At 39.9% G+C, this 14,241-nt stretch overlaps 1 protein-coding gene across 3 annotated transcripts in view; it reads left to right on the top strand.

Annotated features, from left to right (window-relative positions):
* macrod2 (mono-ADP ribosylhydrolase 2) overlaps positions 1-10,512 on the top strand; it is a 473,134-nt gene extending 462,622 nt beyond the window's left edge. For all 3 annotated transcript variants that reach the window (XM_033612905.2, XM_033612904.2, XM_033612903.2), the window contains 3 exons: positions 4,488-4,526; positions 5,969-6,040; positions 9,189-10,512. In XM_033612905.2, coding sequence (XP_033468796.1) covers positions 4,488-4,526; positions 5,969-6,040; positions 9,189-9,211 — 134 coding nt within the window. In that variant the 3' untranslated portion in view covers positions 9,212-10,512. The remainder of the gene's footprint in view (positions 1-4,487; positions 4,527-5,968; positions 6,041-9,188) is intronic.
* Positions 10,513-14,241: the final 3,729 nt, after the last annotated feature.

Below are 14,241 nucleotides of genomic sequence, written 5' to 3'. Positions count from 1 at the left end.
TTTTGGCCAGTTCCATCAGTAATTGATAACGTTGTGCTCAGAGTAACTGCTGATACCTGGGAACACAGTGTCATTGCCACAACAGCAGGGGGAGAAACACAAATGTTCAGGGGGAGAGGAGATTGAAACCAAAAGTGAGTGTGCTTAAGGGCTGCAACAACTAATTGATTAAAATCAATAATAAATGAAGTTGGCACTGAATTTCATCATTGATTAGTGGGCTCTATGTTATAACTAGGGATGCACAATATAGATAATAATTTGTTTTTCAGCCAATACCAATAGTTACCTGCTTTGCACCACTGGTACTGTTAAGACTGTTAATTATTTCACATTTGTATTTTAAAAAGAAGTGTATAACCTGTAGTTTATGCACACTTCAGGGTAAGAAAGGCTAAAATGCAGAGAGAAAATATGGATGACTTAATATTCCACAGCCCAGACCTAACCAGATCTAACTGACACCACTATTGTTAAAACAACAAAAACAAAGAACAGCTCTGACTCTTCAAATGTTCATTTATTTTTTCTAGTAAAGGATGTCAAAAAAACCTCTCAAACACACTTTGCTTTGTATTGAGCATTTTGCCAAAGAATTAAAATGAAATGCTTCGACATTATCTGTCAAAACAGGCTTGTTAACGGGTTATACACAAATAAGTGACACCAAAGTAAAGTCCCTCCGCCTCCCTGTGTAGACACTCCAGACTACTGTGTGTGAGCTCTGTGCTGGGTGAGAGATAGTCCACACACACACACACACACACACACACACACACACACACACACACAGTGACAGGGCTGTAGCATCACAAGGCTAGCATTACCTAACGGTTATTAATGGTTTTAACCACAGAACCGAAGCTGTTTTGGTGTGAGTCTGTTGCATAGGCGTCATTTAGGTATGGTGAGGTATGGCAGCTGCCATACCTTGGAATCGGGAGAAAAAAAAGAGAGAGAGGTTCTGTAGTCATTACTCGAGGCGCACCGGCTGGTTGTTTTCATTGTATTGCACTTAAATAGGTCAATAACATGCTCATCAGTGAATACGAGTGTTATTGAATCAAATTGTTCACCACTTCTCTCCTCCGCGAGTTTTGAGTTATGTGAGTTACCGTATCTATGTGTTGTAAAAGCATTTTGCTCTGCTTTTGTAGACAGCCTGTCTAAATGATGTCTTGAAGCCTGTCTGATTGTATGTGGGGTTTTTTTTCTTCATGTCGGCATGTTAAGCTTGTATTTTCGGTCTCTGGAGACAGTCCAATAAATTCGCCTATACAGTATTGTACCAAATTGACCTTTGTCTTACTATGTTTCATACACCGGGCCCCTTGGTTATCTTCTAGAAATGAGCTTGTAATTAATTTATTTTCTTTATTTTCTGTGAAGTTAAACACATGACTAATGATAATTAAACGTCCGCTCGCTGTCCGTGGTGCTGAAATATGCGCCAAAATAGGTCCGATGTTTTCACTGCTCTCACCAAGTCGTGCATTACATGCAGACATGAGGTATTATGAATGTGAGAAACAGCTTCATGTCCTTTGAAACAGTTTTCAATAGCATAGTATGTACTTCTGACAGGTCAAAGACCAAACTGAAGTTTTATATAAGTTCATATTTTTGAAACTCCATCATCAGTAGCTCTGTGACGTCATGTCATATTGCCATACCTTAGCTTTTGCTGAAACGACGCTCCTGGTCTGTTGGAAACATTTAAGGCTCTGTGTTGGATGTGTACAGCTGCTGCTGTGTTAGCTTGTGCTAACCGGGCAGACATTTAACTGCCCGTTCGCCAGGAGGATGGCGGCCCCTGAGATAGTCCTTCAAGGCTGTGTCTGACAAGTTTGCTGATCTGGTGGGGAGTCGATCGGTGGGTGATCAGACCCTAAGTACAATTTTGTTGTCTTCCTCTGCAACTGTAAGAGACGTCCACACTGGCGACGACATATTTGACTCTCTAGTGGGCGTGCTGTGTTTGTGCTTCCTCCCTTTTTGTGTATTTTGGGGGCTCACAAACCAAGTTTAAAGGTGTACCACCATACACTGTATCTGGGTGTGTAGATGCTGCCCTTGTTAAGTCAATGAAAGCAATTTGCCTTCGTATCATGGCCGCTATTTATTAGCTGCAATTTAATTATCGGAATAATACATAATAATATATATTTACTATTACCGGCTGATAATTTTATTTCAGCCAGATTTATATCATGCATCCCTAGCTTTAACATCTCCACCATGTCCAGCATGAGCATGTCAAACTATCACATTGCACCATGGATGCTTTACTGTACGTTCACCCCAAATCTGTTAAATATGCACCTCTGTTACTTCATATAAACAAACAAGATAGATAGATAGATAGATAGATAAACCTTTATTTAAGTGTCACTCCACAACACACAATAAGAATACCAAGTACATAAGGGTACAGGAGAATTGCAAAAATATACATAAGTTACAGTATTCAGTACCCGTTAACCCCCCCTCCCCCTTGATAAAAATTAAAAGATGTTGAGGACCACTCCAAAGGAGTCGTGAGACACATACTAAAAAGACAAACGTACACTATGGCACCATAAAACAAAAACACAAGAACCGTTTTGTTATGTACCGGAACTCATAAAAGACAATCTTCTGTTAAGAATGAGGTGGCAGGGTTTGGCACACACGTTAATGCAGTGTTTACCAGATAAAATTACACACATTTTATTTGTATCATCAAAATCATTCAAATTAACAAGATACTTGGAGAGGTTACGAAATAGTTCTGAACTAATGTCTGCATAGAGGTCACACTGTAAAAGAACATGGGCTTCTGATTCAATAGAACCATTATTGCATAGAGTACAGTAACATCTATCAGCTGGAGTGTTTGTATATCTGCCAATTTCTATGGCTAAAGGAATGTACTTATCAGCCCTGTACTTGAGATCAGACTGATGAGTGCCATCATAAGTTTGCATTACATTTCCTTTTTATTCTTAGGGCATGTCCGCATCCCCAGTGTCCATTTATTTAATTTCTTTTTTTTTTTTTTTTTATTTTAGTGCCCTTATCTGTACTTACTTTTGGTGTAACGTAAATTTGTTTATTTTAATTTGCAAGCTGTTTGGAAAATGCCTCACAAGCTCACAAGAAGATGAAAAAAAGTTTAGTTTTTTTAATGAAATGCTGGAAATAATAAAACTTTTCTCTTTTATCCAATTGATAATCAGTTAAAGTAATAATTGGCAGATAAACCAATGACCAACATAGTTGTTAGTTGCAGCCCTCAAAAATAATCACAGAACACAGAAAACTCCAGTGCACAACTGAGGCAAGTATGGTAAATGTCTAAGCTGTCATCAATGTTGGGGTTCACTCTCAATTAGCTCGGTAAGTATAACTACCGATCAGAGCTAAAACTACGTGGAAAAAAATCCAAGTTGTCAATAATCTGAAATGTTTTTTCAATAGTTTTGCTTTAAAAATATATATATTTCCCCCCCTGTGACTTCTAAGCCTCAGATCAAAAAGTTAAATAAAAAATGAGGGTGAGATTGTGGTTGCTTCATCCTTCCTGCTTTTCAAGAGTCCCTTTGTCCCCATGGAGTCTCAGTAAGGATAAAGTTCATACCAAAATGTTGCAACAGATTAAATCAGTTCTATGTAGAAGAAGCAGAGTAATGTATATTCTCCATACTTGGCAGCCGACACGTCCAAACTGCAAAGCAAATGTAGTATTATCCAGCTGAGAACCTCTGCAGTCCTACACATGTATCCAAACCTGCAATTACAACAAGGGACCTGCATTTCTTTGAGGAATTAAATTACCTTGACCACAGACTTGTTAGTGTACATACAGAGCTCTGAACCACTTTGGACTCCACACGTTCTATCACGCCTAAGCAGTTGTATTTGTTTACATCATCGCTGGACTGCCTGGGGAGAGCGGTTATTTTTATGATGTGCTTTGTTTGGATGATTGTTGTTGCAAAGGGGAAAGCAGCAAGATTTGTTCTGGGAGTGACGAAGAAGGAGTTGTGTGCCTACAGAGGTAACGGGGAGGATAGAGGGGGAGAGAGGATGTGAGCGGGGGATGGTGAGGGGGCGTCTCACGCTGCCTTACAGGGATGGCAGTCTGTAATTAATTTTGCATGCGTCTCTCTCCCTTCTCGCATTTGTTGTGTTCTTTTTTGAAGAATAACTCTTTAGGAAGGCACTGAATTTCCAGGCATGGGAGACTGTTAAACATCACGACAAATGTAAATGTGAGGCCATGAAGTTACTCTTGAATTCATGGACTGATTTTGGGATGATCTACTTTTCTGAGCGCAAGATAATTTGATAAAAACTACTATCAGTTAGAAAAAAGCAGAATAATTTTGCACAAATGATTATTTAAAACTGCTAATTCCTGAATCTTTCATCAACTGCATCACCATGCATGGATTGACATTCAAGATGAGTAACATGTCTGTATTTATATGTGCTCCTCATTGCAGATGTCTCTGAGATCAACAACACTGGCACCAGCAATGGGGGTGAGTAGAAATCATGTTTTTCCCCATGAACTATTCAGTCTGTGTGCTGTGACGCATCACTGAAATCCTGCCACTTAGCAGAAACCTCCCTGCTGTCTGCTCTCCACACCCTTTCCTCCATTTCTTGCTTTCCTGCCTCTGCTACACATGAGTCAACATACCTGCCTACTTTCATAAAATATCACAGGGCATATTAGCGTTCTGGTTTTAAGTTGGATGCACATTTTAGAAGTAGAAGCTCAAGTCAATGCTGTAATCTAGATTCTTGTTGACGCTGCTATTGGAGCATTATATATTAGGTATAATTGATTTGTTCCATCCCCAATTATGACTGCCTTCCCTTTCCACTCACCTGCCGGTCAGCTTTCACATTAGTAATTTGCTGTACCCATGAACACTTGCATCATAATCTATGTGACATTTGTTTATTTTGTTGCTACAATGTAGAAAAGCCACAAATTGCACCCAAAGTCCATACCATGGAGTCAAGCTTTGCATTATGCCCACTTGTTTCCAATAACTTCGAGTAGAAACCCTCGCGTCACGTACATCAAATTGAACTGCAATGTGCAAACACTGCCTCAGTTGGTTAGTTTTTAGCCACCTAAAAAGTCCAACCTAAAGAATATCATCATCAGTATAAGTGTACACTATATTTAGTGTATTTTTTACCACTGAACCAGTTACCTCAAAGCCACCAGCCACCATTTACAAAAGGGTAAATTTACTTTGCAGAACAAAGGAGTTGCTGGTGCACCACTGCCTTGATTAGTTAGTATGTAGGGTAAAAACGTCACAGTAAAAACGTCACAGTGATCTGGTCTATTGTTTATAATTTGGAGAGAATGTCAAAGGACAACCCTTTCACCTGCCTTTCTACTTTATCACCTGTGGCCGTGCAGTTCAAAGGAGGAGATTACCACATGGTGCGTGCATATTACAAATTTTGGAGGAGACCTGCAGTGTTGAGAAATGCCTTTGCAACTACTGCTACCTTTTATTAAATCACAGTCCACTTCGGTGTTGTGGTGCTGTAAGTTCACACCAGATGCAAACCGTACCCAAGTACACGCAAATCATACTCCATCATCTTTTCAAGTGGACCCTGGCACGGATTGACGAACCGTGACTGGGTATGGTACACAACATTCACACTAACCAAACAAACTGGACTCTGGGTTTAAGTGTATTCAAATCCACACCCAGGTCCCTGATGTGAAAGCCTCCATAGATACTTACATCCAGTTCCATCCCTGATGTCGAAAAGTTTGCTACATTATAACTTTAAATCTACTCAGCTTGATTCACGTGCTTTACCTTGTTTAGGTAAATTGATGCTTCTCTGCACAGGATGGGGGGCAACAGATTGCTGGATTATCAAATGCCTCTCCTCACATTTTCCCTCTCCATTCTTCTCATTTCTCTCCCCTGCTCTTATCTAGAGGAGATGAAAGATCCTGTCGAGAGCTCAGAAGAATGTGACTCCATTCTAACTGACAGCATTCAGTCCAAAGGTAAGGGCGTGGGGGAAGCACTCACACTGACTCGCTCACATCTCCAACACAATTTCTATTTATACGCAGAATCGCAGGTTCTTATTAGTGGCCACAGCTGCCGAATTAAAATTCACTTCATCCAGAGAATCCTCAGCGCTGTGCAGCTGAGTGTTAGCCAGTTTCACCCTCCTTGTCTCCGTTTTTTTTTTTTTTTTTTCCCCACCGTCTGTCTCCATCTCCTTCTCTCAGTAGGGGCTGTATTGTAGGATATTTTGGTATAAACGTGTCAGCACGTCTTTGGAGATTGAATGTGATGAATTGCCTGCAAACTCAACTATCAGACATTTAATAAATCAAATGTGCAATGCATATTATTTTAACATGCAGCCAACACAGACTGTAGGAGCAATAATCATGCCAATAAATCATATTTGATAAGGATACCACACTGTTGTTATTCTCAGGTCTCTGTTGAGATTTAGGGTAATAAGATGGCATGTAAATTAAATGTACACATCTGTGGAGAGTGCTATGAATTTATATGTCTGCATTTGTTCTGTGTGTGTGGCTCTATAGAGTTGTTGAGCCAAAAAATGGGATTTAGATTTGGGCATCATAGTTTCCAGGTAAAAAAAAAAATATTCATTAAGCAACTGTTGTGAACAGATTGTCAGGGTTGAATAAATAGGACAGGCTAGCAGCATATGAAATAACTTGGCAGAGGCAAATGGGTTGGTGTAGAAAGGAAGGAGCTTAAACAATGCCAGACAAAGCGCCAGAGAAGAAAAAGCTTGTTGTCGAACAAGCGTGTGGATCAGGGTGGGATGGTGTATAAGGGAGCTGGGCAGGGCATAGCGTGCAGTTAAAATTAGCCATAGTACAGTATCAAAACGCCTGACACTGGGCAGTCACAACAAACTGCCCCGTTTTCTGAACAGGAACAAAGATGGTAGGTTGTCTTATCGTTACTAAAGATTCACATCAGAACAGAGAAAATGGATCAGTCTCAGTGTCCAAATGTTTGTCCATCTGTCCGTCACACACAATTTCTGGAACATCACAGATCAAATTTTAGACAAAACTTTTGGTAATAATGCATGTCACTGCCCTTTATTGGCTTTATAGATAAATGCCACAGGTTCTGTCTACTGTTAGTTATTTAAGAGGTACTTTAGTACTGGGTTACTGTCTGTTCACCAGTCCAAGATATCTTAATCTGGACCAACTATTTGTTCCCCAGAGAATGTCCTCTAATGATTTTGGGTGACCCAGTGACCTTTGGTGCCACCATCAGTCAATCTTCCCCTTTGCCAACATTTTGGTTCATGTCACGACATCCTGAAAACCATCAAACATGCCCTGTGAACTTTCCTCTATTGTCAGCATCAAACTTGAACTAATCTTGAACTAATGCCACCTCAGCCAAAAAAAGGACAATATTGAATATTTCCTGCTCTAAAAACAGCTTATGAAATATCATGACCAGAGACACACATCTAAGGGGACAAATCCCTTTTGATTTTAATGACACCATGGGCTTTTTCTAAATTAGGATCAACTTTAAATTTAACTGTATTACTTGTAAGGCTCTGAGAATAGCATGGTTGTCTATTACTAGCCCATAGTGGCTACACATTTTCACAAATAAACACCTGTCTCAATTACGGGCCTGGTCTGGTTGCCAAGCAGTTCATTTTTTTAATAGAAGCTCTTCGGATGTATTAAACCAGGTTGTTGGCTACCTCAAATTATGTGTCATCTCCTTGATTACCCTGTAAGGTATTCATATTCCTTTTGTCCATACGGGTCCTCAGATCAAGAAGTGTTTTTCATAAAAATTAATCCAAGTTTTAAGTATTGTTTTAACAGGATAAAGTGGTGTTGTGTCGGTACACTAGGTGCCATAACCCTTGAGTGCCATAACTCACTCTCTCTCTGATGTGCTGTCTGTCAGAGCTAGGTCAAATTAATGATTCATAATTAGTGTTATCTGAAGCCTTATTATAAGTGATATTTATACGAGTTTAAATGATTGCTTATAATTCCCAATTTCTGCTGAGCAACAGTTTTGTGTGAAAGGAATTAAAAGCCTGTCCCAAATATAAGCCTGTTGATTTCAGCAAATAACAGCCTGGGCTTTAAATTGAAGTTTTATAGTATCCCAAAAATTACATTAAAGGGGAACTATTATGCTTATATATTGTTACAATGGATGTTTTTTTTTTTTTTTTTTGGATTTGATTTATTCTTACACACACACACACACACACACACACACACACACAGGTAAATCAACATACATGTCTTCATACAGGCATGAAGTTATGAGCTCATATTAAACGTAACCAAAGTTCCAAATAATAAGCTACAGGGTAACACGAGGAAAACATTGGACTTGGTTACGGATTTTGTAAATGTCAGTCCAATTTCAGATCTGCAATATGTCTGGTTGTGTTCAGAAGCTTTTGCTGGTGATTTTTCACAGTAAAAGGAGCTGCTATTCTCAGAGATGCAGAGATATGGAAGAACCAGAAACACTGACCAGTTAGAGCACACTGGGCTTTTTCAGGAGGGCTTAAAGAGACCAGCACTAAAACAGCACATTTCAGAAAGAGGGTGAATACAGGTGTTCCAGCACAGATCTTTTTTTTGACCATTAAAGCATGTGAATATATTCTAGTAAAAGTAAAAGTATGAACCTGAAAATGAGCATAAGGTCCTCTTTATTTCCTCTGGTCTATAAAATATTAGAAAACAGCCCAAACTTTAAGATGTTCACTCTGCCATTACATTTGATGAATAAAAGCAGCAAATCTCCACGGTTAAGAAGTTGAATCTAGGGAATAGTTGGCCATTTTACTTAACAAATTATTCAGAATTAATCGACGACTCTTGATAACTGCTTAATTGTTTCTGTTGATTTTGATGTTGATCATTTCAGCTCTATTTCCATTCGCCCCTTTTATTTTGTGGTGTGCAATTATCATTTCACTCATGCAGAGATTGATTATAGAAGTCTCCAATCATCTCCTTGGCTGAAGTCAGACAAATTCATGACCAGTGATAAACAGTAATATTAAAAGACAGTATTGTGTGCTAAATGTAAGAACCAGAAATTCAGCCATGCAAAATCTAAGGTCGGACTCTGAACTTGTTTTCCATCTAGACACTGTTGAGAAGAAAGAATGACCAGCTGAGGGAAAGACAATCAACCTCATCTGACAGCCAGCAAAACTGTGCGAAGGCCAACCACACTGGTGTCAGACGGGCCCATGTCAGTATGGGCTCTGACACTGGCCCAGGACAACCAGTTACTCACAAGATGCTCACATTCCCAACTTTATTTAGCCTATTCCCTCTTTATTAAGAAACTACTCATCTCTGAAGTATGTATGTTCTGTATGTAAATGTATGTATGTGCAAAACCTTACTATAGGACTTGAACATATCAACCAGAAAAGATGAGCCATACCTCACTGTGTGTGTTAGAGTCATACATCATTTTTGCCAGCAGGGTGCGATGAGATAAACCAGGTTCAAGTCTCTTTATTTGATCTAATCCCACTGTGAGAGCATGGTGAAGCTGTCAGAGGACAACAGCCGCAGCTCCTACATGTTGACACTCCGGGCTGGGTGATGCTTAACATCAACCATCCTTTTGTTCTCACAGCGCCACAGTCATGGTGACATTCAACGATGGAGTACCTGACAGCACCCTGCTTTTGTAAGCCTCAGTGGAGTGCAACACATTGACGCCTGCCATGTCTCCTCACACTCTTGCAGCTTGAGCTCCATTATTTAGTCAAATCAGCCAATACCCTTGATTCAGACCGCGGTCTGTAAGGCCGTGTGTCACTCGGCCTTTTATGTATGAACGTCACTGATCACATCTGATCTCCACCACTGCTGTAACCGCAGCTTAACTCGTTTAACCAAGAAACTGTTCATCAAGGCCCACGTACACTAAAGAAGATATGAGTGTCTTTTAACAAATCAATTAATTCTTGTCCCCGTTTTTCTTTGCTGTTTCCAGTGCATGCCAGAAAATTGCTTTAAACGTCATCAACATAAACAAAATTACAGTCCTCTTTGCTTTCGCTTGTCTCCTTACCAGATTGTCTATAATTGTATTGAAGGAATCTGCCTTATTTCATATCAACCTACTAAATCACAATCACAGACCTAAGGAGGTGGTCCAAGTATGAATTCTTGGTTGTGTATTGCTTGCAGATGATTTGTAATTTTAAGTACATGATAACATCATGTAATGGCTAATACCTGTTGTTAATGGTTTCTTGTTTATTTCCTCGGTTGATTTTTTTAAAATTGGTTTTGGTTTCTTTTAAATGTTGGTATGATTCATGGGTTATTTTCAGTGGTGCCATACTAAAGATCAGATTAATTACAGTTCTATGAAATGATGCCTTCATACTTTGATGTTTGCTTTGCTAAACTATAACAGAAACAACTAATAAAATTTAAAGGTGGAAGCCATGTCTCAGCTTTTAATGTACCCCGACACGCGTCTTGTTTTCACTTCTGTCACGACAGTAGCTGATATTTTATTTATTTCCACTCACAGCTGGTACAGTTCATTTCCCATCGGTTCATACGTGTGAAATTGAGCAACAGTAACAGAGCGATCAGTCGTGTGTCTCTGGGTAGACAGAAACAATTAGTCTGTCCTGTGATCTCCAGCATGCCGCCTCTCTGGCCCTCAGGCTCTCTCCTGTATCAAATAAGAAGAGATATCTGGCAGAGTCTCTTACCCCAGAGCCCTCCCTCCCTCTGGGAAACTCACTAATGGCCAAAGACCTCACAAGGAGTTTGTTATCAAAGACTCAGCAGCTCTTCGGAGCAGAACCACTTCATCAATCACCCCCTTTATCTGGAGAGATAATGTGAGCGTAGCAACTTTTCAAATCTTTGGTAAATGTTTACGAGTGTTTATAATTCCTGAAGTCACACTTTATCATTAGACGGCAACACTCTTACAAAACTACTGTACATATTCTAACAGGTTTTCCGGGTTTCTAGGCTTTTTTCATCATTTAACCACAAGAAAAAGGGCTAGGTATTATTTAAAAAACCACAATACCAGTACCAATACCAGAGTGCTTCATTCAATACCAATCATGTTAAACATTCAGTTGTGTAAAATGCCACCAGACACCAGGGGTGTGGTATAGTCATAGTTTCAACATTTTGGTGGCATCTTGGCATGCAGAAATGCCAACTATGTGAAATACACCGCACTCTGCTTCACCACACCATAGACTGTATAGCTGGGCCAACCACATTTTGCATTAAACTGAAGAGTGCTTGCTGCTAGCAAAACCATACAAATAGTTTTTTTTTTCTGGGTACAAAAAGGATCGAACACAGGTAAGTTTTCGTACAACTTGGTACTGGGTTGTTTCGGTTGTTACGTTAAAGAGGTATTGAATATCGATACCAAGCCCCAATCAAAATAAAGCTGCAAACAAACCTAAGGATGAGTCAAACTCTATAAAGACTAAACAAAACACTGTAACATCCTTTTACACCACGATACAGATTTTTTTTAGTCCTCACAACAGGAAAGAGCTCACATCGAACATCTGATGTATGTGTTGAGGCAACACACAAGGCAATATAATACAGACACGTTGAATGGCAGCTCCCACAAGGACACAAACATTTGCATGTTCCTTTACGAAATACAAGACGACATTCATCAAAAAGAGTTTGCCTTGCTAATTTACAGTGCGATCCATAAGGAAAAGGGAACAAACTGAAGAAAAACAAAACATTTTGATAAGTTGGTGAACGGGGAGATGAGAGCAACTCTGGCTGTAAACCTCTATGGAGAGCTGAAAGTGAGATAACTTTATCAGGTGCTGCGGCTCTGCACAAACACCTGATGTGGAGCATGAAATAAAAGATACTCTCTCACTCGCTGAGCAAACAAATGTTAAAGATGATTGTGCTAAGATGGTGGCCAGCAACTGAATCAGAAGGCAAATGATTAGAATCCTTCAGCAACACTCACTGTATGCTTTTATCTCCAGATTGGACAGACTTGAACCAATCAGTCTCCACTTCCAAATCAGATTTATTACGGGTTAACAATCATAATGTGTCGAGTCGACCTGTATTCACATCTGAGTCTGCTCTAAGGCAAATCAAGGGGTAAAGTTTGCACAGTGAAGTATTAATAATTAAAAGGGTACACCACCAATTAAGCACTGCGCTCCTTTAACATTGTCAGACTCACAATGGACAGTTAAAACAGTGGATACTAGAGATATCTTTTTTATTCCATGCATTCTGCTTCTCTGTGAAAGCCTGGCAACTAAATTACCCACCCATGGATCTCGAGCGTTGACAGCTCAGGCAGGAGATTTAGGTGTGTAAAGCTGGTAGTGGCCAATGCAGCCTCGAGATGAGAAGCAGGAAACAGAGGTCTGGTAAGTTTCTTTAACTCCGTATCCCCAGATAATGTTTGTTCATTCTCAAAGTTGTCATATTCAGCACCAGCCAAAGCTGCCAAAGTGACATCACTTAGTTTTTTCTGTTGTTTTCCTTCGCAGTTTTGTGTTCTCTTTGACCGCTTACGGTGTATAGAGATGAATATGGTGAGAGAGAGGTACATCATGCAGCAAAGCAACCAGCTTGCATTGAATTGGGGAAGTTGTGGTTACATGTGTCGTAACCACAAGGCTACTAGGACTTTGAATTCATAACACTAAATCCAGTCCAACACAGACAAGATGAAGAGAAAGAATTCTCAACATGTTCCTCTTTCTCCAGAGACGCATCAATCAAATACAAGAGCACAGTGTTTTAAGCATTATCCTGTCAAGAGAGGTCTTTATTATTGGGTTAAAAATAACAAAATTCACCTATTGTTATCATTTTTGGATACCATAATGGCAAAAAAGCATCACCAACAGGTTTCTCATCTGTTGGTGTGGAAAAGCCAATGGAAAACAAGTTTCAAATCGCTTTAGCAGCTACCATGTTTACGTTCCATTAACTTGTCGCATGCCAAGCGGATGTCAGGAGTGATTGTCCCTGGAACGGAGACGGTTTAAATTTTAATGACTTCATTTAAATGTTGCATGTCAGAGCGGAGGGTTCCCTGAACTTGAGCAGTAGGTAGTGTCAAGGGAAACAGCTTAATCGCACAGGCTTCCTGCCACGCACCAGCTCCCTGGCATACAAAACACTTCAGTGCTAAAACAACAAACCGCCTATTCCACAAAAACAGCCAAAAAAAAAAATAGTTTTCAGCTAACAGTGTTGAATTGTCTGGTTCACATCAGAGTTGTGAGGGTGAAATTGTTGGCTCACACTGCAAAAACATCTCACAGGCACTGTATCTGTGTCTACACATTTAAATAAACCATAACCACATGTTAGAGTATTTATGCATGTACTGGTAATGCTGATTGACCTGTGTAGTTGCCATGTTTTTGTCAGTTTCTATCTTATCAAGCAGCTGTGGGGCTGATATGATGTGATGTGCTCCGTTTATTCCATTTTCCAGATGAAAGCTCTGCTGACCTCTTCTTATATAAACATGCATTACCGTGTTCTCTCCCCCTTCTTTCAGCTCTCCCTCCACTCTCCTTCTCCTAACTCCTCCCACTGTCTTCCACCCTCCTGCCACACAACGACGACCCGGTGCCACGCTGGCTGTTAACACAGCACAAACAAATTGGAGAAAAATAATTCCAGCTCTAAAGCTTTAAATCCCAGCACTAGATAAGCTGTTTTTATCTGAAGTACAGTGTTCGTCCTTCATGAAAATTCATCGCCCCCACAAGAGGCAAAGGCAACACTATAGGTGAACTAAGCCGAGATAAACACTCTAATTGGGATGAAAATTGACGCCATTCATTATGGATGCCTGTCTTCAAAGGCTGCGAGAGCCACTGAAATGTTGAAAGGAAATTGACTTGCAGCGTTGCTAGTTTGCTTTGAACAAGTGAGAATACGTCGATTAAACTCCACCAGCACAAGACGGTTATGCAGATTACATTTGTTGTCTGACTAAAAAAGCACGCTCGTCTCATGCTGATGGCCCCTCGTGACAAGAGAACAGAAGAGAAAGAGGATTAATGAACTAATTCTGTCTCTCACACTCCGTTGTTGCTCTAATTATCAACTTGATAAATTGCTTATTCAGGTGATATCGCAAGTTCTCACCTTACCGAAGCTATAGCATGGATAAG

This window comes from Epinephelus lanceolatus, chromosome 17 (genome assembly GCF_041903045.1).
Source record: "Epinephelus lanceolatus isolate andai-2023 chromosome 17, ASM4190304v1, whole genome shotgun sequence".
Classification (NCBI taxonomy): Eukaryota; Metazoa; Chordata; class Actinopteri; order Perciformes; family Serranidae; genus Epinephelus; species Epinephelus lanceolatus.
This window is presented reverse-complemented; position numbering and strand designations above follow the sequence as displayed.